At 36.6% G+C, this 25,727-nt stretch overlaps 1 protein-coding gene across 1 annotated transcript in view; it reads left to right on the forward strand.

Annotated features, from left to right (window-relative positions):
• Nucleotides 1-25,727, forward strand: part of L3MBTL4 (L3MBTL histone methyl-lysine binding protein 4) — a 418,336-nt gene that overhangs the window by 203,895 nt on the left and 188,714 nt on the right. The window contains exon 13 of the mRNA XM_045850314.1: nt 13,757-13,871. Coding sequence (XP_045706270.1) covers nt 13,757-13,871 — 115 coding nt within the window. The remainder of the gene's footprint in view (nt 1-13,756; nt 13,872-25,727) is intronic.

The raw sequence follows: 25,727 nt of genomic DNA on the forward strand, positions 1-25,727 counted from the left end.
CAAGCAGAGGAACACTTACAGCCACAGGTCTCTGGAAGAGGCAAGGCATGGTTTTCTCCTAGAGCTCTCAGAAGGAGTGCAGCCTTGCCAAAACTTGATTCCAGATTTCTGGCCTCCAGAACTATGAGAGAGGAAAGCCCTGTTGTTTTAAGCCATCAATATTATGGTAATTTGTTATGGTAGTCCTAGGAAACACAGGGACTGATCTCTTTGATTTGGTTAGGAATTACACTGGTTTTGGGATAGGCTACAGGTTTAGTTTTAGTTCATCTCTGGTTTCAAATGTATTGAAAAAACAGGATTTTCTTATATGCATTATGTCCTCTCTAGTAATTTAGAACAAGTAGATACCAGGAGATCCCTCTGCTTTCCAGCCCCTCCCTGAGCCTCCTATGCCCCTAGGCACTTGGTAACACCCAGACCCTAGAGAAACAGCTCTGGGTCTGGAGTTCCTCCAGATTCCCATCTGTCCAGCCAGCCCATGCACTTCTAACAACTCCACTGGCTACCTTTTCTTGCAGCCTAGTTCTGTCACCTGTGTCAGATTTGATCCTCTACTTCTCCATGAAGCTTTTGATGATCTCTGTTCACTTAGGCAGGGGCCCTGCCTTGTCTGGTATTTAGATCATTTACACTTCTTTGCATCCACAATTAATTTAAAAACTATGCTTTTATAGTTTTGTAGTAGTTAGTTTCTAAATATTTTCTAGTTGTAATACTGCTAATTGATTTGTCCGGCTGTTCAACAAACATCTTTGCCAGGAGCAGAACTCCCTAATATACCTTACTGCAGTTTTAAATTATTAATTAATAAATAATCAAACTTTTGATATTATTATTGTATACATTATATATACATTATATGGTACATATAATTATATGTATTAATATGGTACATACACATTATATGTGCCATATAATGTATATATAATTATAATACATTTGTACATGATTATTCATGCAATTTAAAATATAATTAGTTGTTAATACCTTTGAGTGTGCTCTGTGTGGAGGTTAGTGTGACTGGTGTATGATCTGTGTGGAGGCTAGTAGCTGCTGATTTCAGATTTTAGGTCCTAGGCCTTTAAGGTGGAAAAGTGGGAGAAACGTGGGGAATAAATGGATAAGCATAAATAATCAGGAACATCTGTACTGAAACACTGGAAATAGCTTATAGCTGAACAATAATGATTTTTTTTGGCTTTTATCTAAAATAAAGTAGAAAACTAGCCATAGATGATTAGATGTTTGTATGATACATCTAATTTACATTATGTTTAGCTGGCGTAGCATGGCAAAATTTAGAGGGGAAAAGCCTTCTAATAATTTTTTTCCTGTACCAATTATTTCACCAGAAATAATTTAGGCTTCTGATATTGAATTTATGAACAAAAATGTAAGAAAGCATGAAAAAACATGTTAATTACAAATATTTACTCTCTGTTGCTTGGAAGTTCTTTGGCTTGGATATTATTTATTTTCTTGAGAAATTTAATTCATGTTCAGAATGCGTTGTTCTGGTGGAGATAATTACTCAGTTATACATGAACAGAGAAGGCTCCTGCAGGCAACTGGATGAATTTCCTGTTTCAGAGGGTACATGTAAACACCAGCAATTTATACAGAGTTTTAAATTCACAGTTTTGCGCTCCATCTACTTGTTCTTTAGCAGTAATGTATTTTATTTTTTTATTTTATTTTATTTTATTTTATTTTAATGACCTAGTATACTTATAGGACATGAACATAGTCAGTATGTAAATGAAATCTACTAAAACAAATCTACTAAACGTAGGTATTGTTGAGACAGAGCCAAGATCTTTATCTTTGACTTTTTGTTTTTATTTTTTACTGTTACTCTGTTGCAGTTGTCTCAATTTTGTCCCGTAGTTCTCCTCTGCCCTGCCCATCTCTATTCCCACAGTCAGTCCCCACCCTGTTGTCCATGTCCATGGGTCATTTATACTTTTTCTTTAACTAGATTCTTCCCCTTCTTTCCTCCGTTATCTCCCTCCCACCTCCTCTCTGGTCCCTATCAGTCTGTTCCTTATTTCCATGCTTCTGGTTCTATTTTGCTCATTTGTTTGTTTTATTCATTAGGTTCTTGTTATAAGTGAGATCATATGGTGTTTGTCACTGCAGAGTGCTTTTTTCACTTAGCATAATACTCTCCAGTTCTATCTGTGCTGTTGTGAAAGGTAGGAGCTCCTTCTTTCATTCTGCTGCATAGTATTCTAGTGTGTAAATGTACCACAGTTTTTGGATCTGCTCATCTACTGATCTACTGATGGACACTTAGGCTGTTTCCAGCACTTGGCTATTGTAAATAATGCTGCTGTGAACATAGGGGTGCATAAGTTCTTTTGGATTGGTGTTTCAGTGTTCTTAGGATATAATTCCAGCAGTGGAATTGTGAGTTAAAAGGCAGTTCCATTTTTAGTTTTCTGAGAAATTCCATACTGTTTTCCACAGTGGCTGCACCAGTTTGCATTCCCACCAACAGTGTTCTAGGGTTCCCTTTTATCCACAGCCTCGTTGTTTGCTGACTTATTAATGAAGGCCATTCTGACTGGTGTGAGGTAATAGCTCATTGTAGTTTTAATTTGCATCTCCCTGATGTTGAGCATTTTTTCATACATCTTTGGGCCCTCTGTATGTCCTCCTTGGAGAAATGTCTGTTCAGGTCCTTTGCTAATTTTTTATTGGGTAGTTTGTCTTGCTGGTATTGAGTTGGATGAGTTCTTTATATACTTTGGAGATCAAACCCTTATTCGATCATGTCATTGGCAGATACGTTCTCCCATACAGTTGGTTCCCTTTTCATTTTGAGGATAGTCTCTTTAACAGTGCAGAAGCATTTTAACTTGATGTAGTCCTATTTGTTTATTTTTTCCATGATTCCTCTTGCCCTATGAGATATATTGGCAAAAATATTGCTACGTGGGATATCTGAAATTTTACTGCCTCTAGGACTTTTATGATGTCACGACTTATATTTAAGTCTTTTATCCATCTTGAGTTTTTTTCTGGTGTAGGGTGTAAGTTCATGGTGTAGTTTCATTTTTTTGCATGTACCCCCATCCAGTTATTCCAACACCATTTACTGAAGAGGTTATTTTTACTCTATTGTATGCTCATGCCCCCTTTATCACATAGTAATTGACCATAGAGGCATGGGTTTATTTCTGGGCTCTCTGTTCTGTTCCGTTGATCTAGGTGTCTGTTCTTATGACAGTACCAGACTGTTTTGCTTACCGTGGCCTTGTAATACCGTTTGGTGGAAATGGGAGGAAGGTGGGGAGCACTGGGGTGGGTGTGATGGGATGGGAGCAAAAGAAAACTGTACTTGAACAGCAATTAAAATAAACAAAATAATAATAAAGCAGAGTAGCTTAGCTATATTAATTACAAACAGAGCTGATAATTTTTAATTTGTATGCATCTAACAACAAAGCATTAAAATACATGAGACAAAAACTGATGGAACTGTGGGGAGAAATAGATTAATCACTATGGTAATAGGAGATCTCAACACCCCCCTTTAAAAATGGAGAGATCTGACAGACAAGAAATCAATAGGGGTATGGCTGTACTGAAGTAAACCATCAATCAACTGGATTTCATCCAAGAACATCAGAATACACATTCTTCTCAAACTCACATGGAATATTCACCAAGGTAAGAGCACATTCTCGGCCATAAAACACACTCAGAAAATTTGAAAGAATGGAAATCATGCAATATGTGCTGTCAGATCACAATGGAATTGAACTAGAAAACAGAGAGATAACTGGAAAACCCCAAAATCTATGAAGATTAAATAACATACTTATAAATAACACTTGGTTTAATAAAGAAATCACAAGATAAAATTTTTTTAAAAATATTTGGAACTAAATGCAAATAAAAATTCTGGGATTCAGCAGAAGCAGTGTTTAAAGGGAAATTTACAGCTTTGAATGCATCTATTGGAAACGAAGATCTAAAATTAGTCAATCTAAATTTCTACCTTAGGAAACTAGAATAAAAAGAGCAAATTAAATCCAAAGTAGTAAGCATAAGAGAAGAAATAATAAAAATGAGAACGAAAGTCAGTGAAATTTAAAACAGGAAATTGGTAGACATGAAGGAGACCAAAACCTATTTTTTTGAAAATATCAATAAAGTTGATAACCCTCTAACCACTCTAACTAAGAAGAGGACACAAATTACCAATATCAGAAATGAAAGAGGGGATATCATTATAGATCTCATGGACATTAAAAGGATAAGAAAAGAATAATATAAACAACTCTGTGCTCACAAATTTGATAACCTAAGCCCACTATGATGTACCAGGTAAAAGGAACTAATGTAAATAGCCCTTTACTAATGTGATAGTGAGGTGTAGGGGGAGACATGATTTGCCAAAACTCACACAAGAGGGAATAGACAATCTGAATAGGCCTACATTTATTAAATACCTTGAGTCAACAGTTAGTAACTTCCAAAAACAGAAACTTTGAGGCCCAGAAGGGTTCACTGATGAGTTCTGCCAAATATTTAAGAAAGAAATTATACTAATTCTCTACTGTCTTTTTCAGAGGATAGAAGGAGAGGGAATATTTTCGGGCTCATTCTATGAGTCCAGCATTAACCCTAATACCAAAATCACAGGGACATTACAAGAAAATTACAGACCGATGTCTGCCATGAACATAAATGCAGAAATCCTCAACAAAATATAAGCCTATCAAATCCAACAATGTATAAAAATATTACATACCACAGCCAATAGGATTTATCCAAGTTATGCAACTCTGGTTTAACATTTGAAAATCAATTAATGTAACTCATCACATTAACAGGCTAAAAAAGAAAAATCACATGATCATTCATAGATGCAGAACTATTTGACAATATTCAGCACTTATTCATGATGAAAACTCTCCATTATATGATTAATTTAGAACTTTTTATTAATGAAATTGATATACTAATTAGGTAAATTATAAGAATGGATAGGAAAAATATATAACCTACTTATGGCTTCAGAAATTTTAGGAATAGTGGTCATGATACATTCAGTTTGTAAGTATACCTGTACATGTGTTTATGTATACATTTCCATTTTGCTGATACCACCCATATAGTTATGTGTTACCTAGTTACATAAATCATTATTCATGCACTACATCATACTGTCATTGTGTTTTCCAATATTCCCATATAATGTCTGCATAATATATTTCTGTAAGTCAAAATTTAGGAATTTTGGGCTCACTGGTGTGGTTTTTTCCCATTATAATGGGATTTGTGTAATATTTCCCCTTTGCCATTGGTTTTCTGGGAATTAGTTATTTACAGAAATCATCCATAAACTACTAAGTATAATTATATATCCTGGTTTACCTGGATTATCCCTGTTATAATTGTGTAATCATTAATAGTGCTCTCTTATTCTCAAAAATGCCCCAATGGACAATACATTATGTGATCCCTCATGATATAACCAGCCTTTCTTCTTTTTCACGTCTCATGTGAAACCCTATCTTTGATTACTGTAAGCAATTCAAGTCCTTTCGAGTTGGTGGTTTATCAATAATGACTGTAAATTATGTATGACTTAGTAGAAAAACCTTGATGTCTTGATGAAGGATCCAAGGTGGAAATTCAGAATGTGAGGATCAATGGAGAACACATGTTGAAACAGTGTCCACTGCAAGGGCTGGTGTTCTGATTGGGAGAAGAAGGGCAGTGGCCAGGTGAATAACCAGGAAGGAAATGGCCTCTCTATTAACAATGAATGTTGAGTGAGTGCTGCTTCCAGGCTTAACACTCTGTACATCTTACAGCAGAGCTTATGAAGATACTTATGTCAGTTATAAGTATAAACTGATTTTGAGATTATCCTCACACTGCTTATGAAGAAGGTTTTTCTTCCTAAGATATTACCCACAGACACGTGGCTGTGCAGTCCCAAATGCTGCTGTGATTATGTCTAACTCTGATGAAATATTTAAAGATTTCTTTTTTTTTTCCGCCAAAGTAAAGATTTCTTAACAAGAACTAAAGCCCTGGGCATTCTGTTAGAGATGTGAAATTTCTATTTCTTGTGGGAATCTTATGGGGAAAACATATCTTATGGAAAAAACTAATTGTATTTGTTATACCAATAACCACAGAAATAGAGAATTGAAAACTTATGCAGACATATTTTTTATCACAAGTGGAAATGTTTGGAGTCCGATGTCCTCTGTATTAAGCTTTCAACCAGGTTTTCCTGGGCTCATTGTCATTCAAAATTAAAAAGGAGCTATGACTAAAAAAAATAGGTTATTCTTGATTGCTTTAGAGAGAACTGTGAGTTTGATGGCAAGTTCAATTAACAACCTTATTGCTATGGCAGTACTCTAAAGAAACATTTCAAAAAGTTTTACCCAAAACCACCTTCAAAAGAATAATCTTAGGATGTGTGGTTTAAAAAATGCAATTTCCAGGCATTATTTCTGACCCTGCCCACCACCACCACCAATGAATGAGTTCTTTGGTTAGCAGGGGAAAGCTGGTATATGGCTGGCATTTTAGTTACTACATTTTGAAAACGTTGCTCAAGAAATATGAATAATTTGGGCAGTGACCTTGGAAAATGAAAAGAATTTTAAAATAGCTATAGAGAATACTATTAATTTTCCAATTTAGATATTAAAGGATTTTTTCCTGAAATACTTATCACAGGAGTGGACTAGAAGGAAGGTAGAAATAATTGTATTTGTTGGAAGAGCAGATAGGTTTGGGGGAGGATAGCAGGGAAAGAGAATTGAGATAGTTGACCAAGAGTGGGTGTGGAAGCAATGGGAAAGCACAATGGCCTTCGGGTCAGTTCCACACCTTCCGAAAGGAGGTGCAGGCTTGTGGCCTGGAAGGAAGGGAGAGTTTTCAAATCACAGTGACTTGGAAATGGCAGCACATTTCTTAACCCTTATGTATCTCTGTAGCTTCATGTATAAAATAGAAATAACATATGAAAGTAAAATTTAAAATTGTATACACTTTTCTGTTATAAAATCTATATTTTATGTCTCTCCTCCTCTGTTCTTGCTTGGATAGACATGTAAAGAGATTGGCTCAATGTGGAATTAATTTTAATATGAAAAAGTATAGGTAAGTCTGGGCTGCAGCCCTGTGTTATTCCATGTTATTTTATTTTCATTAGGAAAATGTCTTTTTACATTTAAAAATGTAATTTACCTCTGTTACATTAGATTTATAGGTAGAGTGGTCCCAGACATCCTCACAATCTATATTTTTGTATTGTTTTCTCAGTAAACTGATTTCAGCTGAAGTCTGGTTTTTGACATTTACTGGTTGTATGATCTCAGCAAACCTCTTAAAAAGTTACTTTTATCATCTATGAAAACACCTATTGTAGACATTAAATGATAATACATATATTTTACATCTATGCCTGGAATGTTAAACACACCATAAAAATTAATCCCCCTGCCATACCCAACACTTGCTCCTGGGTTGTGGTGGTGTTTCATGAATGCATGACCTGCAGCGGAACTGATGTCTGGCTCCAGTGCTATTCCTGCATCTCCACCACACCATCCCACAAGAGGGCCTGCGTCATAGGAAGTGAGGCTTACTGTAGTCTTATTAACACCAGTGTTTATGAGTAAGTGGAATTGGGGTAATATATAAAGACTCAGTTCATCTTTGTTTCTTTTTTTTTTTTTTGGTTGATCTTTTAGAATAAAATTTAAGGCTAAGTTTAGTTAACTGGAAGTATATTCAATTAAACCTACCAGAGTTCAAGTACAGTCAACTCTCTTTCTAATAAGTTAACATCATTTATATGTTCATAATGTTTTCACCATGAGCTTTTAAAATCGATTAGAGGCCTGTGCCAGTAAAGTACATATACCCAATAAGACTCTTAAAATGGAAATTAAAATTTTAAAAACTATGTAGGAGGAGAAAACAAATATACTAATAACTTAAGCTAATAATGTTGTTGTTATTGAGCATTAACTTTAGCTCCCGTGTTCCTAGATAAATAACTGCTTATTTTCCAACTGCCCAAAGGAACAGCAAGGATTGATGATTACCATCATGCATCTCATCCACCCGATCGTTTTTGAGGTCTGATGATGTGCTAGGAATCCTGGAGGCAGCCAAGGTGACAGGCAAAGTGGCAAAGCTCAAGGGAAAGTTCCTTGTGTGGGCGTTGGGCAATAAATGAAAAGGCAAACAAAGCGTGAAGGAGTCTGTGCAAAGGATTGACAGCTTTGGGTTTACACTAAGGAGTGTGTCCTTGGCTTTTTATTTGCTGGTCTAGTTCTTAAGTGTCCAAGTTATTTTCCCAGTCATTAACCACTCATGCATATGATGTTAGTTTAGGAAGCTTCACTATCAGGAAGCATCACTGTCCAGTTAAGGATATGAACTTGAGATAGCAGTTGATTCAGTTATCTGACCTTTGTATTCCAGTTTAACAAAGCTGAGCAAGAAGGATCTATATGTTTATGCAGCTTTATTCAAACCCAAATATGTGAAAAAAATTATAAATATTATGGAATATAGTGCTGGAGATGATTTGATTTTCAGAATGATCTTTGCTTTAAGAAAGGACTGTAAATATTCTTAAAATGCCAATCTCCCCCATTAATTAGACCATCTGGTTAGAATTCTTTTTTTTTTTTAAGATTTTATTTATTTATTTTTTAGAGAGGGAAAGGAGGGAGATAGAGAGAGAGAGAGAAACATCAATGTGTGGTTGCTGGGGGTTATGGCCTGCAACCCAGGTATGTACCCTGGCTGGGAATTGAACCTGGGACACTTTGGTTCCCAGCCCACGCTCAATCCACTGAGCTATGCCAGCCAGGTGGTTAGAATTCTCAAAATTAGATTTTTACTCCAGAGATATGAAAATTCAAAGGTAGGAAAATATCCTTCATAAAGATTATCTGGATACAGATTTTCATTATATATATACCAAGTGTAGACTGCCTTTGTGGGGGAGGGGAGCATCTCACTGTTGGGTTAACAGGGAGTATTTTTAATTCCCAGGTTTTCATTGTAAGTAATTATATACAGACCTGGAAAGGATAATTTAACATTTCTTAATGAACATAAGGTAGAATGTTGTATAGAGTGTATAATAACATTGTACCAGCTTTCAAAATTTTTTTTAAGATGTTATTATTTTACCTTTTAGTTTCAGACTCGGTTCTACAGTAGGATTCCCAGGTACAGGCTCAGTACCTGAAATAGAAAGACCTTCCTCCGTGACATATCATCCTGCTGGAGCATGCGACCTGTCTTGTTTGCTCTTAGAGGGTGCCGGCTTGCTTTTGAAATATAAATAATGGAACTGAAAACACAGAAGGATATTGAAATTAGATAGGTTGAAATAGTAAAACTTGAGAAAAGTATTTCTTTAAATTTTTTCTTTACCTCATTCATTATACACACTTACATAAACTTCTTTCTACTGGTAAATTCAAAGAAACTAACATCATTCTAGAAAGGACTGTCACTTTTGCCTTTCACACCTGGAACCCTTAGTTACCTGGTACTGACATATGATGCAATTTGGCTGTGTCTGGAGTGCTGAGACATTATAATGAAGAAAATACGGTATAAGATCAGAAAAGCCCCATATGACAACAGCTGAATGTAGAAATGTTTTAAATGAGTTAACTTTATGAAATATCACTTACAAATAGTAAAATGTACCGATTTTATGTGTTCATTTTGATAAATTTTGAAAGATGAGCACCTTATAGAACCACCATGACAGTCAAGATTTGGAATATTTTCACACTACGAAAGGTTCCTTTGTGCTCCTTTGTATTCAGTTCCATTGCCCACCCCTCCCAGATAACCGTGGGTTTAATGTCTGTGCTTGTTGTTAAATTTTGTATAAATGGAGTCATAGAATATTCATTGTTTTGTGTCTGTCCTCTTCTCACATGGTCTGTTCGATGCATACATATGTGGGTATTTTTTTAGTCAGTGACTAACATTCACTTTATATATATATATATATATATATATATATATATACTATAACTGTTTTTTTCATTGGTGACTAGCATTCACTTTATGTATATACTATACTTTTAGTGAATGGATAGTCACCTGTTGTTGGGCATTTGGTTGTTTGGGGGTTTAGGCTATTAGGAATGAAATGGCAAGGAACACTTACTTACATAGGTTCGTATTTTCATCTCCTTTGGTTGGAATGCTAGGGGTTATAGAGTTGGTACATATTTACATTTATAATGAAGTAGCAAAACATTTTCTAAAATGACTGGATAAATTGTACAGCCCTACTCCCCAACATTGTATGAATGTTCTGGGAGCTCCACAGCCTCACCAATAATTGATATTGTCAGTCATTTAATTTAAGTCATTCGAATGGCTGTACAGTAGTGTCTAATTTTGGTTCCTCTGATGAATAGTGATGCTGACAGTTTTTTAGTTTGTTTATTGACCATTCATGAGTCTTCTGTTTTCAAAGAATCTATCAATCTTTTGCCCATTATTTATTGAGTTTTTTGTCAAGTTTTTGTCAGATAAATGCATTACAAATGTCCATAGCTTGCTTTTCCTTTTTAATTAATGATCATTTAAAGAATACAAGTGTTAGATTATGACAAAAATTGAAGTTGTTTAACCACGATTCCTGTCCCATTGTTTCTTTCTCTCCTCCCTCTGGACCCAAATACATGTATATTAGGCCTGTTGACATTAGCTTGCAACTTCCTGAGGTTGCACTTATTTAAAAAATTTTTTATTGCGTGTACTTTCACTTAATAATTTCTGTGAGTGTTTTTAAGTTCACTCACTCTTTTCTCTGCCGTCTTCAATCTTTTGTTGAGCCCATCCAGAATTTTTTTTTATTTCAAACATTTTACTTTTAAGTCGTAGAACTTAATTTGTTAGTCTTTTATAGCTTCTGTATTCCTGCTGAGATTCACTATGTGTTCACTCATTAAGACCATTTTTCCTTTTAAGTCCTTGAACATATTTTAATAGCTACTTTAAAATCATTGTCTGCTGGTTACAACATCTGGGTCATCTCAGGGTCTCTTTCTATTGACTGCATTTAAATTCTTTTGTAATTATATTAACATGATAAGCCAGAATCTAATATCCTTTTTAAGCTTTTCCACTGGATAAAATGGTGTTGAGTTGCTGACCCTTCTCCTTATATGTTCTTCATAAGGATTTATGATTTTCATGGCTAAAAAAACCTTTCATTGAATAGATATATCATAATATAAGATAAAGAATGGTATTTGTAATATAAAATCTTTTAAAGTTTTATTTTGTGTAATTAAAATTTTATTTTAAAAACTTAAAAGCTATAAAATTATAAATATACATCACACTTTTGACAATTGATGCCTCTCAGCATACAATTCAACTGGCACATGTCTCTGTGTTTTCATATACATATCTCTTAATGTTGCCCTCCTCAAAGGCTGGGAAGAGCCAATGAATTAGATGCTGCACGAGGATACTACCCTTTGTCATTTCAAGTTGTATCTCAAGGGTCCATCTAAAAGTGATGGAATTAGTACTTTTACACATGGGTAATGGAAGTTCTGCTTGTGAAGTTCACATGCTGAACTGCTACTAGCTGTCCAACAGTTGACGGGTTTAACTGCAGTTTTAAAAATTAACTGTGGCTCACATTCACCTGCTTACTTGCATGTCTAATAAATTATTATTCTGTATTGGACATTATGAATGACATAGTATACACAGTTGGGAGTATTTTTTTTCCATCAAGAAGGAGAGAGTTTGTTTTATCAGAGTTAGTTATTGGGGATTCTTAATCTTGTTGAAGCTTGATTTTAGCCTTTTTTAGGACTGGTCTATAGTAGCTTCTACAGTGGCATGGCTCTTACTCCCAAAGTACAACCTTTTTGGTTCCTCAGTTGAGTTTTCAAGGAATTATTGAGATCTTTACACTCTGGTCTCTCTATTCTCCCAGTAAAGTGTGAGCTGTATTATCTTTTTTTACTCGCAGCTTGTACCGACTGCTCTCTGCTTGGCTTCACCAAGTCCTACCTTGCACATGTGTAGTCCAGCCTTAGACCTACGTCTTATGTGCTAACTCCTAGATAGTAGCTCTGTCGTCTCTATAACTTTCTCCTCCAATTTCCAGCTGCTTTATTAGCTATGGATAGTAATCTCTGTTTCCTCAGCATGACGTAACTGCTTTGTTTATGTTTTTCCTCCCTGTGCTGTCATCAGGAAATTGTCTCCACGCTGATGTCCTGGATTCAGCTGAGTGTACTTAGTGATGACATTTCTGTGCTGCCTATTGTACAAAGTCTAAAAACAGTTACTTCGTATATTTTGTCCAGTTTTATAGTTATGACTGTGAAAGGGCACTCTGTCATGTCTAGAAGCCTAATCTGGTAGAAATATTTTTTTGAAAGTTATTTCTAAGATCATTGGTTCTCAGACTTTAGCATACATCATATTCACCTGGAGGACTTGTTAACACAGAGATGGTTAGGCCCCGCCCTTTAGAATTTCTGGTTCAGTAGGAATGAGTTGTGGCACCCAACAATCTGCCTTTCTAACACATGCCCAGGTGATGCTGCTGCTGCTGGTCTGGGAACCACACTGAGAACAACTTGCATAGAAAGAGGGATCTTAAGAAAAATATTGAGACTCATGTGGGACTTAATACACACAATTTTTCTTTCTTTTTATTTTCCTGGTCTTGTGCCCTGAAAAATTTATATTTTAGTTGGTTTATTATAATGCTAGGCATCTTTATATTTTTATTCAAAATATGATTTTCTAAGAGTTTTGAGTTTCTTGCATTGGACAGGATTTGTTCTCCATTTAATCGATAGAAACAGAATATATGATAATAAATTGTTATGAAATAATGAAATATGATAATTTTATTTTTTGTCTGCATAAATAAATATTTTTATTCGGTATAAATCTTCTCAAACATGGAATTTAATAAGTTCCAAAACTAAGTATTTCATTTTTATTTTAGAAATTGAACTTTATTTCAATTTAGTTATTCTCAGACCTGTTTGTGTATCATGTGTGTCATGTGTGTGCATGGTGTGTGTGTCATGTGTGTGCATGGGTATGCATGGGTGTCGTGCATGTATTTTGTAGGTAAGAGGCAAAACAGTGATGACCAGTAGGATTGCTGGACCTGGGCCATACCTCTTTCTCAGATTTTCCCCAAGCTTGTACTTAGTAGCTATTAAGATAACTGTTAGTTTGTCTAACTCAGTAGCACATTTTGTCTGCTCTCTTTGCCTCTGTTGTTCCAGTGACCCTCTCTCCCCTTATTTTTTAAGATTTTGAAATGTATTGCTTCCTTTTACTCTAACTTATTCATCCCCTATCTGTTACAATAAGGCTTGTGCTAATGTCAAATAGTGACTTTTATTGCTGATGCTGACATGGTTCTTGCAGTGGCTGCTGAGACAGGGAATATCCTTACAGCATTTCTTAGTTGGGGAAATTGATTGGTCTTATTTCTTCAAATTCTAATCAGTCCTGAACAATTTTGTTTGTGTACCAATTTCCTTAAATTCTTAGAAAAAAATGGTGCAATAGACTTTTCTCAGTACAGTAGAAGGATAGCACTTTTTAAATATTGTTTCGGCTACAATGTGTGATTAATAAAATTTCATTCAAAGTTTTGGAGAGTTGTTTTCCAATACTTTGATACAGGAATAGTGAAGTTAATCATTAAATACTAATTATTCAACAGGTTCATTTTGATGGCTGGGACCACAAATATGACTATTGGACGGATGCAGACAGCCCTGACATTCACCCGATTGGATGGTGTGATGTGACAGGGCATCCTCTGGAAGCGCCATATCGTGAGTATTTTGTCTGTGCTGTTGCTTTTCAAGTACTTAGCCTGAATTCTTACCTTAGTGCTATTTCTTCATGTCATTATGAGTATCTGAAAGCTAAATGTCAGATAGATGAATTGATTAATCATCACTCTAGCTACACTGAAAACCTATTACTCTCAATTAAGCCTCAAAGGGCATGTTTCATATAAATGAAAAGTTATAGTCATTAAGAAATTATTTTGATAGTATTGTGTTAAAGAATCTTCATTTTATACATTTTAGTTTGGAAAACAAAGCCAGGCTAAATCCATCTAATTTGGCCATTGCTTTTAGCTGAAGTATGTTTTAGTTTTTGAACATTCCATTTTAATTTTTGATACAATAGATTTCAAAATGTTTTTTAAAAATATTTTAAATTTCAGCAATTAATAGTTGCAAAAATTTTATAAAGCCCTGTATTATATTGGTATATCTATTATTTCTGTCTTTCAAGCTCCTGAAAGGTAAGAAGAAAATTAATCACTGTGAGTTCTAATGGACCTCATACCAAAATATGTTATTAATTTATCTGAAGGATTCTTCTGATCAGAAAGGCTCATGACTAATAACTAGTTTTAGACACACATGCAGGTACTTCCCATTCTTGTTTGTTTTGTTCCTTCACTGCTTCTGTTTCCCTCCCTATGGCCTCTCAGAATGAAACTAGTGAGTTACTCTGTTAATGAAGATATCTTACATTGAGCCAGCCCCAATGATGCTTGAACCTTAAATCTAAAAGGGCATCTTTGAAAGAATTTCTTAACTTCTTGTATAAATTAGAAGGATCCCTAAAAAAATGACAAGCATTTTTACATTTTCCTAGGTTCTTTAAAAACCACAAAGTCAATAAGGTGCAGGTCCTTATGTAGCCTTCAGTGCATCATAAGCATAGGATCAGTACATAGAGTAACACAGGGAGCACCATGCTCTGTACATGTTGGGAGAAAAGTGTAAGCATTTGTGCTTTGTGGTTCCTTTGATCCTACTTTTTACTCTCCCAGATTTCACACCCCAGCATGCCAGGGAAATGGTTCTTTCTTTATGTTAACCACCCCCAGCGCCCCCATGCATGCCTCAGTCTCTCATCCCAGTAACTTTCTCAAGTAGCAATGATTTAAACAGAGATAAGGATGGATCATTTCAGGCATAGCGACAGTTCTATTCACTCCACCTCACCCATTACCTGCTCCTGTGTCAAGCTGCTTAACTGACTTCTTGACCAGAATATATCATTAGCACCCTGAAGCCTATGGGATGCTTATCCCAAATCTGAACATCATCCCAAGCCAAAAACTTGCTTTTCTGTTTTTGTTTCTACTTGCTTTCAAAACTCCTACTTCTTATTCAGAGTTATTCTGGACTCTGCCCCCTCCTTACCCCTCCTTACCCCTCCCTCACCCCATACATACAATCATGTCTGCTGATTCTCTTTCTCAGTTTCTCCAGAATCTGTCTTTGACCTCTGCTCCTCCCAACACCATTGCACTATTTGCACTCTCATCATATTTAGAAATGATTGTACAGATGAGTTACACAGATTTTCCCCAAAGAGCCTGGAATGGACCTAAAATTTCAAGTTCTAAGAGGCATGTAGCCTAATTGTTAAAAATGTAAAATGTGGAGTCAGAATGCTTAGATTTTTTAAGGTTAGTTTTTTCTGCTTGCTGAGCTGTGTCTGTTTCCTCATCTATTTAAAGGAGGTAATATTAGTATGTATAGCTTCTATATTTATAATAATGAAATGGAGTAAATGTATGTATAACACTTCAAAATCTACCTGACCAATAGTATGTGCTTAATTAATGTTAGTTGCCATCAGGAAATTGCATAACATTCTATAGATTTTCATTTTATGTAGAACTGTGTAAATTATTAAGGATTCCAAAATTTGAAATTGTGCTAGAATTTAAATCTGAGTTTTCAAAATATTCAGTTTTTTTTCTGAAGTTTGACTTCCATGTGTTGGCAGTATTACAAGATTCCTGCTTGGTGTACTCACACTCAGGTGATTGGAATCCCTGTGATTTGGGGGGAAGATTACTTGTAATTGGCTGTCTTCAGTTGGTTATGATATTCGGTTACTGCTGTGCTTGTTCTTGTTATAAATTTGTTTGAATTAATCATATTAATATGGTTTATTATAGATTGCTCAATTAACCCTATGATTTATAATTATTCATCTGTTTAAATACCTAGACTTTAAGACATGCTTATGGTTATGTTATGGTTCAATATATATCATTCATGCCCATATTGCTTAATGCAAAATCACATGCACATACACACACCATTCTGCTCCAAAATTCATTTATTTGTCACTGAATTTTTTCCCACTGGAAAGTAGAAACAAAGAGTTGGTCTAGGTACTGCAATGGAATAAAGTTTGAAAGTCTAGAGCTAACTGTTGTAACAGATTCACTCATGACTCATTTTATCATTTCTTCCTTATAGTAGTTTCTGTGAAACACAAATCTTACCTCATTTTCCCCATAATCATAATATTCAATAATTTACAATATCCATTCACTAAGGCTTGATATAGAAGTTCTTGAAACCCTAACTGGTGATTGCCAAGGCCTCTGGAGCATGAGAACTTGAATGCTCCCATTCACCTGGGTGGAGCACCAGTTTGGATTGCTGGGTGATGACAGATTCCTTGTAGTGGCCATTCCCAGCCACAGGTGCTCACCTGCAGGTTGCCCTGTATCCCACAGCCAGATGAAACTCCTTTTCTCATGCCATGAGGGCACAGTTTGTCTGTTTTTTTTAATGTATAGTACTTCACAGTGGACTTTTTCTACAGTTAGAATCAAAATTAAAACTTAAGATGTAGCATTATTAAGTTGTCAAGATCTTTCTCTCATGCTTTGTATTCCATGGGTGTCCTTAAAAATATATAAAAAATCAGAACCAAAGAAACCATGCCTGCCATGGTCATCTACTCGATTCCCTCTCAGCAATCTTTTCAATCACATCATTTGGAAACTATAATCCCAGTCACATTTGATGTTAAATTTCTTTAAATGGAGCTCATTTTTTCTTTTATTGTTAATTATCCACTCATGTATTAACTACTCCATGGGGAAGTAAGATGTCCAATATCTCTTGCTCTGGAAATTAACCAGGTTTGAGAATATGATCAACTTTGGAGTTAGAAAAACTTGGATTAAAATTTCTGTTCTGCTCTGACTCTGTGCCTTTGGGCATACTTACCCAAAGTATTTGGGCATTACTTTACCTCTGGGACTTGCAAGCTTGTGATATTAAATACCTTAACATCTGATTTTGGTTATCTGAGGCACAGTGGCCCTTCAGTAAATAGTAGGGCTGGGGAGAAGAGCACAGGAACATTGGCTTCCCACGTCACCATTTCTCATCATTGGTCCAGAAAATTGGGAGTTGACTTTATTTCCTAAAACTCACACAAGCAGTAAGGCTTTTGCATAGGTACTTGTTATAACTGCACTATCCATAAAAGGGTTGCTGATCTCTGAGCGAATATGGAGTAACAGGACAGGTGAAAACATTTAGAATTATTGATTTAGGCTTAGGATAATCAGTTCCTATAAGCCCTGTTAAACTAAGAACTAAAGAACTATGCTGTTCTTTTTTAAAAAGTCTGTATGTCTTGGCAGTTCCATACCCAGTTCTAACGTGTGGATCTTTTCCTTACACCAAGCAATTCCCTGACACCACCTGAATGTCCTACAACTCAGCTCCATTCTGACACTGTCTCCTTGAAGATAGCATCACATTCCATAGGTAAAGCACTCAGTCCCACAAGACTCCCTACTTCAGACGTCAAACAAAAGTCCAAGTTGTTACCTTTGCTTGTGAAAAACTGACTATAAATCATAGGTTTCCATGACTCCCTCTTTGGGTTCAGTTAATTTGCTTCAGCAGCTCACAGAACTCAGGAAACCAGTTATGAAGAGATGCATAGGGTGAGGTCCTGAACAAAGGAGGTTCTGTCTTCATGAAGTTTGGGACCCAGCATGGTGGCACATGTGTATCTTCTGATTCACTAACCTGGTAGCTCTCCAAACCCTGGCCTTTTGGGTTCTTACGGAGTGTTTATTACATAGGTGTGCTCGATTAAATCATTGTCCACTGGAGGTTGAACCCAGTTTCCAGTTCCTCTTCCCTCCTTGGAGGTCTAGGGGTGGGTCTTAAGGTTCCAGCCCTGTAATTACAGGGTTGGCTCCACAGGCAACCAGTCCTCATCCTTAGGAGCTTTCCAAAAGTCATCATCTCATTAACATAACAAAAGACACTTATTACTCTCATCACAGGAAATTAAAGGATTTTAGGAGTTCTATACCAGGATGGGGATATATTTCTTATTATAAATATCAATATCACAATTGCAAATATACCACCAGTGAAATAAAGTTATTCTCACTAAATTGTTCAGTAGGTAACTAGTCAAATAAAATGGGCATAACTGGTTCTAATAGGGATCTTCTCTCTTAAGCACAATTAACCATTCCTTTGTTTCTGTTTTAGGCTGTGCTACTTTCCTCTGGTCTCCTTTTGCCTTTCTTCGTAATGTAGACTGAGGGCCCTTCTACCTCTGGGTAGGGTGTGTCTTCTTTGTACCAAATCCTTTTAGCATTTGGACCAAGAAGATGAAATCATTTGCAGTCGAGATTAATGTCTCCAAAACTTTGTCTGATGTCCTTGGGGAGATGACTTTTCTCTTTATCCTCATCATTCTATAGTACTTTGTCCTCTTTTCTTTGTTTTGTTAGAGTTACTTTTTTTTTTTTTTGGCCACTCTTGTGCCCAGAACTGTCCAATGGCTTCCTGTCTAACACATTGTTCCAAGGTTCTTGGAACCTTGAAGGTTCCAAGGTTCTTCTCACCAAGAAGACCTCTGCAGTCTGGCTCCTGGAAGCTCCCAACCAGGTTCTGTACTTTTGTCCTTGCTCACTCGGCTGGCAGCACTGGACTTGCGCTAACTCCAGTACACCAGCAAGCTTCCTTGTCTGCTTCTGCTGTTCCCTTGACTTGGAACTTGGGGCCATCGTGTACTCCCAAGGCTTGTTCAGAGGTTCCCTCCCAGAGATGCCTTGTGTGTGGAAGCTGTTAACTGACAACAGTCCTGCCCTTGTTTAGCTCCTTAGTTACCTTTGTGTTTCTTAACAACAGTTCTCAAGGGCTCACATGATATAAGCATATTTGTTTCCTTTCTCATCCCTTCTCCATTACTAGAATACCTCTCCCATGCTGACAGGGAACTTGCGTTGCTGCTAGCCCACCCCTTCCTGCCTTCAGCTTGTGGTGCAGCCTATGTTCTCCACAGAGTAGACCTTCAGTGAATATTTGTCCAATTTGTTGTTTTCCTAACTTCCTACATTTTAAACATATAATTCATCTATATTCGTTTCACCCTAGGTGCTCCTTCAGTCCATTTTAAATACACTTAGAAATCATAGTTAAAAAGAAGAAAATATTCAACCACATAGAAATGTTTTGTTAAAGTTTTCAGTTAGGGATAGAAATAATAAAATAAAAATATGACAGGTCCCAATGCCTCTAATAAGGGAGTTTTCACTGTAGACAAAACCAAACAAAGCAAAACCAGAAAATGGTTTTTTAATTGAATGCAAATTTGAATGTGCCACTTGGTAACTAACAGACTTTTCTCACCAAGTATGTGTAAACCACTTTTTCTGAAATGAAAAGGAACCAATATGAAATGACAAGAGCTGGTGAGGGTGTGAGTGACATAGTGGGCTGCTCAGCCCTCCAGCGATAGCGCCCCCAGGAGGGTGGCCTTTTCATCCTTGAGGCTGCCTCACCATTTGTGCCATGGATTCCAAGTATCACCAACTTGAGAGAAGCAAACTGCTCTCTCAGCTTAAGAATAAAAATAAGTAGATGTAAGAGAGAACATTTAATTTGTATTCTCGAAAAATCTGAGACAACCTAGGAAAAGTGCTTTATCCTCAAGAGTCACCAAAAATGTGGTTGTGGAACATAAAAACTGACAGAATCCTCCGAGCTCATCAGGTCCAATCTGTCACTCAGAGACATGGAGACAGTGTTTGCCCAGCTTGTTGGATACAAAGGTGGATCTCAGGCTGTAGTCAGAATGGACTTCTTAATTTGCCTGAACCTTTCCCACTGGGGAACCCAGTGTGTACATATTTCTATAATCATGTAAGGCTCCCCTCCCTGTCACCCTTCTTTAGACGGGAAAGTAGGTGACCCAACTGATGTTAGGTTCCAGCCTTGGAGAAGCCGGTGGAAGTGCTGAGTCATGGCTTCCAAAAAGAGGTGGCATCCTCTCTTCTGCAGCAACAGCAGAGTTGCATGAGGCATGATGGGAAGAGGGTGGCAAAAAAATAAAAATAGGTGACATTGCAGCACAGCCTTGTGGCCGGAGAATCTGAAGTAATTGCACATCATTTGTGATAATCAGCAGCTCACAGGATGCACAGCTGTTTTATGGGAAAGGCTGATTGGGCCTTATCGTTCCATAAAGAGGAATCCTTATTGGGCCTGGGAGGAGTCCCTGGGTTCATATTGAAGACAGTTCCCAAGCTAGGTGGTCCTGGCTGTTTGCTGCAGTCCCCACATCTCTATTTAAGAAGGTTTTGTATCTTGAGCTCAGGCTTCTGCTTATCTATTAGGCTTTTCAGCCTCTTACTGAGGCACAGAAGAACGTCTGGTCCCTTCTGGGTCCCAGGCAAGCTGTGCCTTAAGCTCATTAACTTGGCCAGTACTACATCATCACCTCCAGCTGTGTGGGATCTTTTCCTAGAGATGGATGGCTACCCCGTAGTATACCAAAGGAAGTAAATAGCTGGCCTTTGCCCCAGCCTCATTTGGAGGCTCTCTATTAAAAAATAAATACTCCCTCCGCCTTTATGTCATCCTAAAGTGTGTGTGTGTGGAGGGGGGGATACAATGAGAGAGGAAGAATGTGAGTACACACACCTCTGACTTGCATGCCTTCCTTTCACCTCACATCTGCTTCACTTTTTTCAATTTTTTGAATGCAAATTCTTTCCACCCAGGGCCTTTGTATATGTTACCTTCTCTGTCCAGAATGGTCTATATAGTCCTATAATAGAGGATTCTTTCTCACAGCAATCCATAGGCCTTTCCTGGCCACATTTTCTAAAAAACAGCCACCACTATTATATCCATTTCACAACTTCCTTTTCTCCATAGTGCATAGCACAATGTGTAATTGTTTTAATTGTCTGTTTCCTTGCTTTTTGTCCATTGTCCTCATGAGAGAATAAGTTTCATGAGTGAGGGTCAATGAGTGTTGTGCCTATCATTGTTTCTCTAGTGTTTGGCTTCCAGTAAATGTCTTTTTGTATGTTCATTTCTCTATCTAAGAGTTGGTTAATCGCTTACGCCAAAACATGCACCTCTGCATTGGGCTCTTGCCTGCAATTTTTATGGAGGGAATTCTTGAGTCGTAGCTACAGAATTAGTCTAGTTAAGACTAGTAGTAGAGACATGGGCCAAACACTCCTCATTACCAACAAAGGAAACTTTCATAAATAAAAAGTTGACAGCAGATAAAGGAAATTTTCTACCTGGCTTTCATGTCTAACTAATTTTGTCATTATTCTTTCTTTAGCTTCCATTTGATTTGTATTTGGAAGTAACTGTGATGCTTGATTACAAAGTAAATGAAATGAAGCATTACTTAGTAAATTAAATGAAATTAAAGTATATATTAGTAGAGTAGTAATACAAAGTATAATAATATGCATAGCCTTTATAATTAAAGACCTTGAGAACATGACTAATTTATTTCACTGTTAAACATAAGCAAACAAAAGAGAACATAACTTGGTGAAAGGTAGAATGAATGCTTTGCTCATTTGTTTCATTACACAAACAGAATAACTTGTAAATACACCATATGTCCTGATATATTGTTTATCCTGTTAAGTGAGATAAAATTCATAAATCTATATTAAGAAATGAGTAATTAATAAAGTCCTCTTTAATGAACATTTGGGAAACTGTGGAATTAGAAAAGTTTATTCCATCAGAGGTGGAAATTCACCTAGATTATAAAATAAGAGTTGATGCAATTATAGCCTTGGTGCGGAATGGTAAATAAGATGTTGGATAGATGTCATTCTGAGGAAAATAATGAAGATTGTTAACTTAGGTAACAGTATATTTTCAATTTTACTCTATTTTAAAGACAATTTCATAAGGAATTTTTAGTATTGTTCTTCCAAAATACAGCAGGCAAGTAATCAGCAGTTTTAAGAGTCCCTAAGTACTCATTGACTTAATAGACAATTACAGCACATTGTGTTTAAAAAGAAAGTTAGCTATTTTAGAAGTCCCTAATTACAGATTTACATGATATACTTCTCAAGGAAAAATAATGCATTTCAAAGTGTACTTAGAGTCTTAATGATATTAATCTGTTTTAAATGGCTCTTATTGAGGTGCTTATCCTGTATACTCTTCATTTTGGAGGTGAGAAAGCAGAATTCATTTACTTTGTTCTAAAACTTAGTCTTTGAGATACTAGTGGCAGCTCAGAACAATTTTACAGATTATTTTCCCATCATAACTAGATGATCAGGTTTGCTACTGTTTAGTTGAGATGTAGTGTAGTAAGGTGGGTCTTAGTCTTCCTGTTACAGACACTGGTGGATTTTATCTAAAGAAGATACAGCTCTGTGCAAAGTTACAGACATTTAGAACAAATATACACCAACTTCTAAAAGTCATGTGCTGACTGACTCACTGGTTTGACAAATAAGATGAAATAGGTTCTTATCCCGTCCCAGTTAATGAGTCACCTGGCCATACAGTCATCCAGTGGAAATCCTGGGTGGGGAAGAAGACCTTTCAGGATTCTCAGAGTTTTAACCTTTTTCAGAAGACTGTAACACCTTCAAGGGAAGGAGGATTAGATGAGATATAATTATGCTATTCCTTCCCTCACATCTGTGTACAGAACCTGATTCATGGAAGCCTTGAGTGACCAGCTGAGGGCCTGAAAATAGTATTTGAAAGGAAGGGTCTTACTGTCTTGGAGGGTAGTGTTGCTGTTGTCATTGAATAAAGATTTACTTTAGTATACTGAGCACTGTGCTAGGACTTGGAAAGTCCCTGTGGGACTTTCTGCATTTGATGACCATGATGATGAAGCTTGGAGGGAGAGTGGAGAGGGCCCTGTGAACAGGCCCCATGGAGGACCTTGGTGGAGGTCATATGTGCACCAAAAGATGCTCCAGCTGCCACAGCACCAGGATTCGGTGTGAAGAGATTGAAGTTCCTGTCCCAATATTCTCTCTCCTACTCACACTAAGGTCTCATTTTAATTTGGAGGTCAGAGTGGGGATGACATTTTGGGAAGGACACTATGTTGCTTTAAAGACAAGGTTAGCTATATTAGTATCTTAGAGATATTTTGCTCATCTCTCTTGCGTGATTTTAGAATGATTAGAAAATAATCATCTGTTTTATTTTACAAGTAGATATATCCTTAAGTGACTCACTGGAATGAAGATAGAATCAAATATTTTTATTGTAAAATAAACATTATATATTTGTATTATGAAAGAAGCTATTTCTAGATTATTGATTTTTTTCATTTTATGCTACATTTAAACAATTCAAAATCAACAAGTTGAAAATGTACACAAACCCAAAATTCAGTGAACACTATAAATGAGAAACTTATAGAACTGAAAATTTTGTAGCATATTTGGGAACTAAGATTCTTTGTCTTATATGTTACTTTTTGTACATGTTTTGCTATGTATTTCAAACCAAGAAGTAAAACTTAGAATTTTTTTCTTTAGCACAGCAATAAGTTTCACTTCAGTACATAACATTACAGTGATTATAATGATGGCAGAACACCATCCACAGGTCTTAGGGCTCACAGTTCTCTGCACCTATACATCCAGCACTGGTGACCATACATCTTTCCTTCATGACCTGCTCACAAGATTGACATATTTAAGAGCTCCCCCCCCGCCAGAGGCCACAGACCTGAAGTCATAGCTACTTTGACCAGGCAGTAGCCTCTCCCTACTATGTTTACATGACTGCTGGACTGTCTTCTGAATCTCACCCACCCTGCAGCATTCTTTAGAATACTCCTAACTTTATTTGTGTTGTTCCTGTACAGATATTCTCTATATGTAATGTTATTGCTATAATCAAATACTTGAAAGCCATTAAGGTTGAGAACACAGTACTGATAGCATACCATACTGGCATTACATCCCAATAATGCATACCTTCTGCATTACTGACCCTCCCCTTCAAGATATTTCTCTTGAATAATCCTACATTCTGCTTAGTGCTTCTTTTTAAAATGATATTTTATTGATTATGCTATTACAGTTGTCTCCATTTTTCCCGAGGCCCAACATTCACCCAGCACCCCTGACTCCCTCAGACAATCCCCACACCTTTGTTCAACTCCATGGGTCATGTGTGTAAGTTCTTTGGCTACTCCATTTCCTATACTGTACTTCACATCCCCATGGCTGTTTTATAACTACTTTTTTGTACTTCTTAACCCTCTTACTTCTTCACTCATTCCCCCATACTACCCTCCCATCTGGCAACCATCAGAATGCTCTCTATATCCATGATTCTGTCTCTGTTCTTCTTGTTTGTTTTTTATATTCAATTGTTGATAGACTATATTTTTTGCCATTTTATTGTTCATAGTTTTGATCTTCTTTTTTAAAATAAGTCCCTTTAACATTTCATATAATGGTTTGGTGATGATGTTCTCCTTTAGTGTTTTCTTGTCTGAAAAGCTCTTTATCTGCCCTTTAATTCTAAATGATAGCTTTACTGGGTAGAAAAATCTTAGCTGTAGGTCCCTGCTTTCCATGACTTTGAATATTTCTTACAGATCCCTTTTCATCTGCAAAGTTTCTTTTGAGAAATCAGCTGACAGTCTTTTGGGTACTCCCCTGTAGGTAGCGAACTGCTTATCTCTTGCTGATTTTAAGATTCTCTCTCTATCTTTAATCTTTAGCATTTTAATGATGATGTGTCTTGGAGTGGGCCTCTTAGCATTCATCTTGTTTGGAACTCTCTGTGCTTCCTGGACTTGCATGTCTATTTCCTTCACCAAATTAAAGAAGTTTCCTTTCATTACTTTTTAAATAGACTTACAATTTCTTGCCCTTTTTTCTTTCTGCAACCACTATGATGCAAATATTGGACCTCTTAAAATTGTCCCAGAGGCTGCTTACACTATCCTCATTTTTTTGGATTATTTATTCTTTTTTCTGGATTGATTGTTTTTTTTGCTTCCTTTTGTTCCAAATCATTGATTTGATTCTTGGCTTCATCCACTCTACTGTTGTTTCCCTTTAAATTGTTCTGTATTTCAATTATTGTATCCTGCATTTCTGACTGGGTCTTTTTTATGGTGTTGAAGTCCTACTAAGTTCCATGATCATCCTTATAACCAGTGTTTTGAACTCTACGTCTGATAGATTACTTATTTCCATTTTGTTTAGTTCTTTTTCTGGAGTTTTGATCTATTCTTTCATTTGGGCTGTTTCTTTGTCTCTTCATTTTGGCAGCCTCCCTGTGTTTGTTTCTGTGTATTAGGTAGAGCTGCTATGACTCTCCTTCTTGGTAGTGTGGCCTAATGTAGTAGGTGTCCCATAGGGTACAGTGACACAGCCTCCCCTATCACCCAAACAGGGCAGGGTACACAAAGTGTGCCCTTTGTGTGGACTGAGTATACCATTCTCTTGTATTTGAGCCTTGATTGCTATTGGCAGGTCAATGAGAGACCAATCAGCTTTAAGGGTTATCTGTGACCACTGACCACCAACCTCTGCTCTCCAAGGAGGATCA

Source organism: Phyllostomus hastatus, unplaced genomic scaffold (genome assembly GCF_019186645.2).
Source record: "Phyllostomus hastatus isolate PE091 unplaced genomic scaffold, TTU_PhHast_1.1 phas_contig_80, whole genome shotgun sequence".
Taxonomy (NCBI): domain Eukaryota; kingdom Metazoa; phylum Chordata; class Mammalia; order Chiroptera; family Phyllostomidae; genus Phyllostomus; species Phyllostomus hastatus.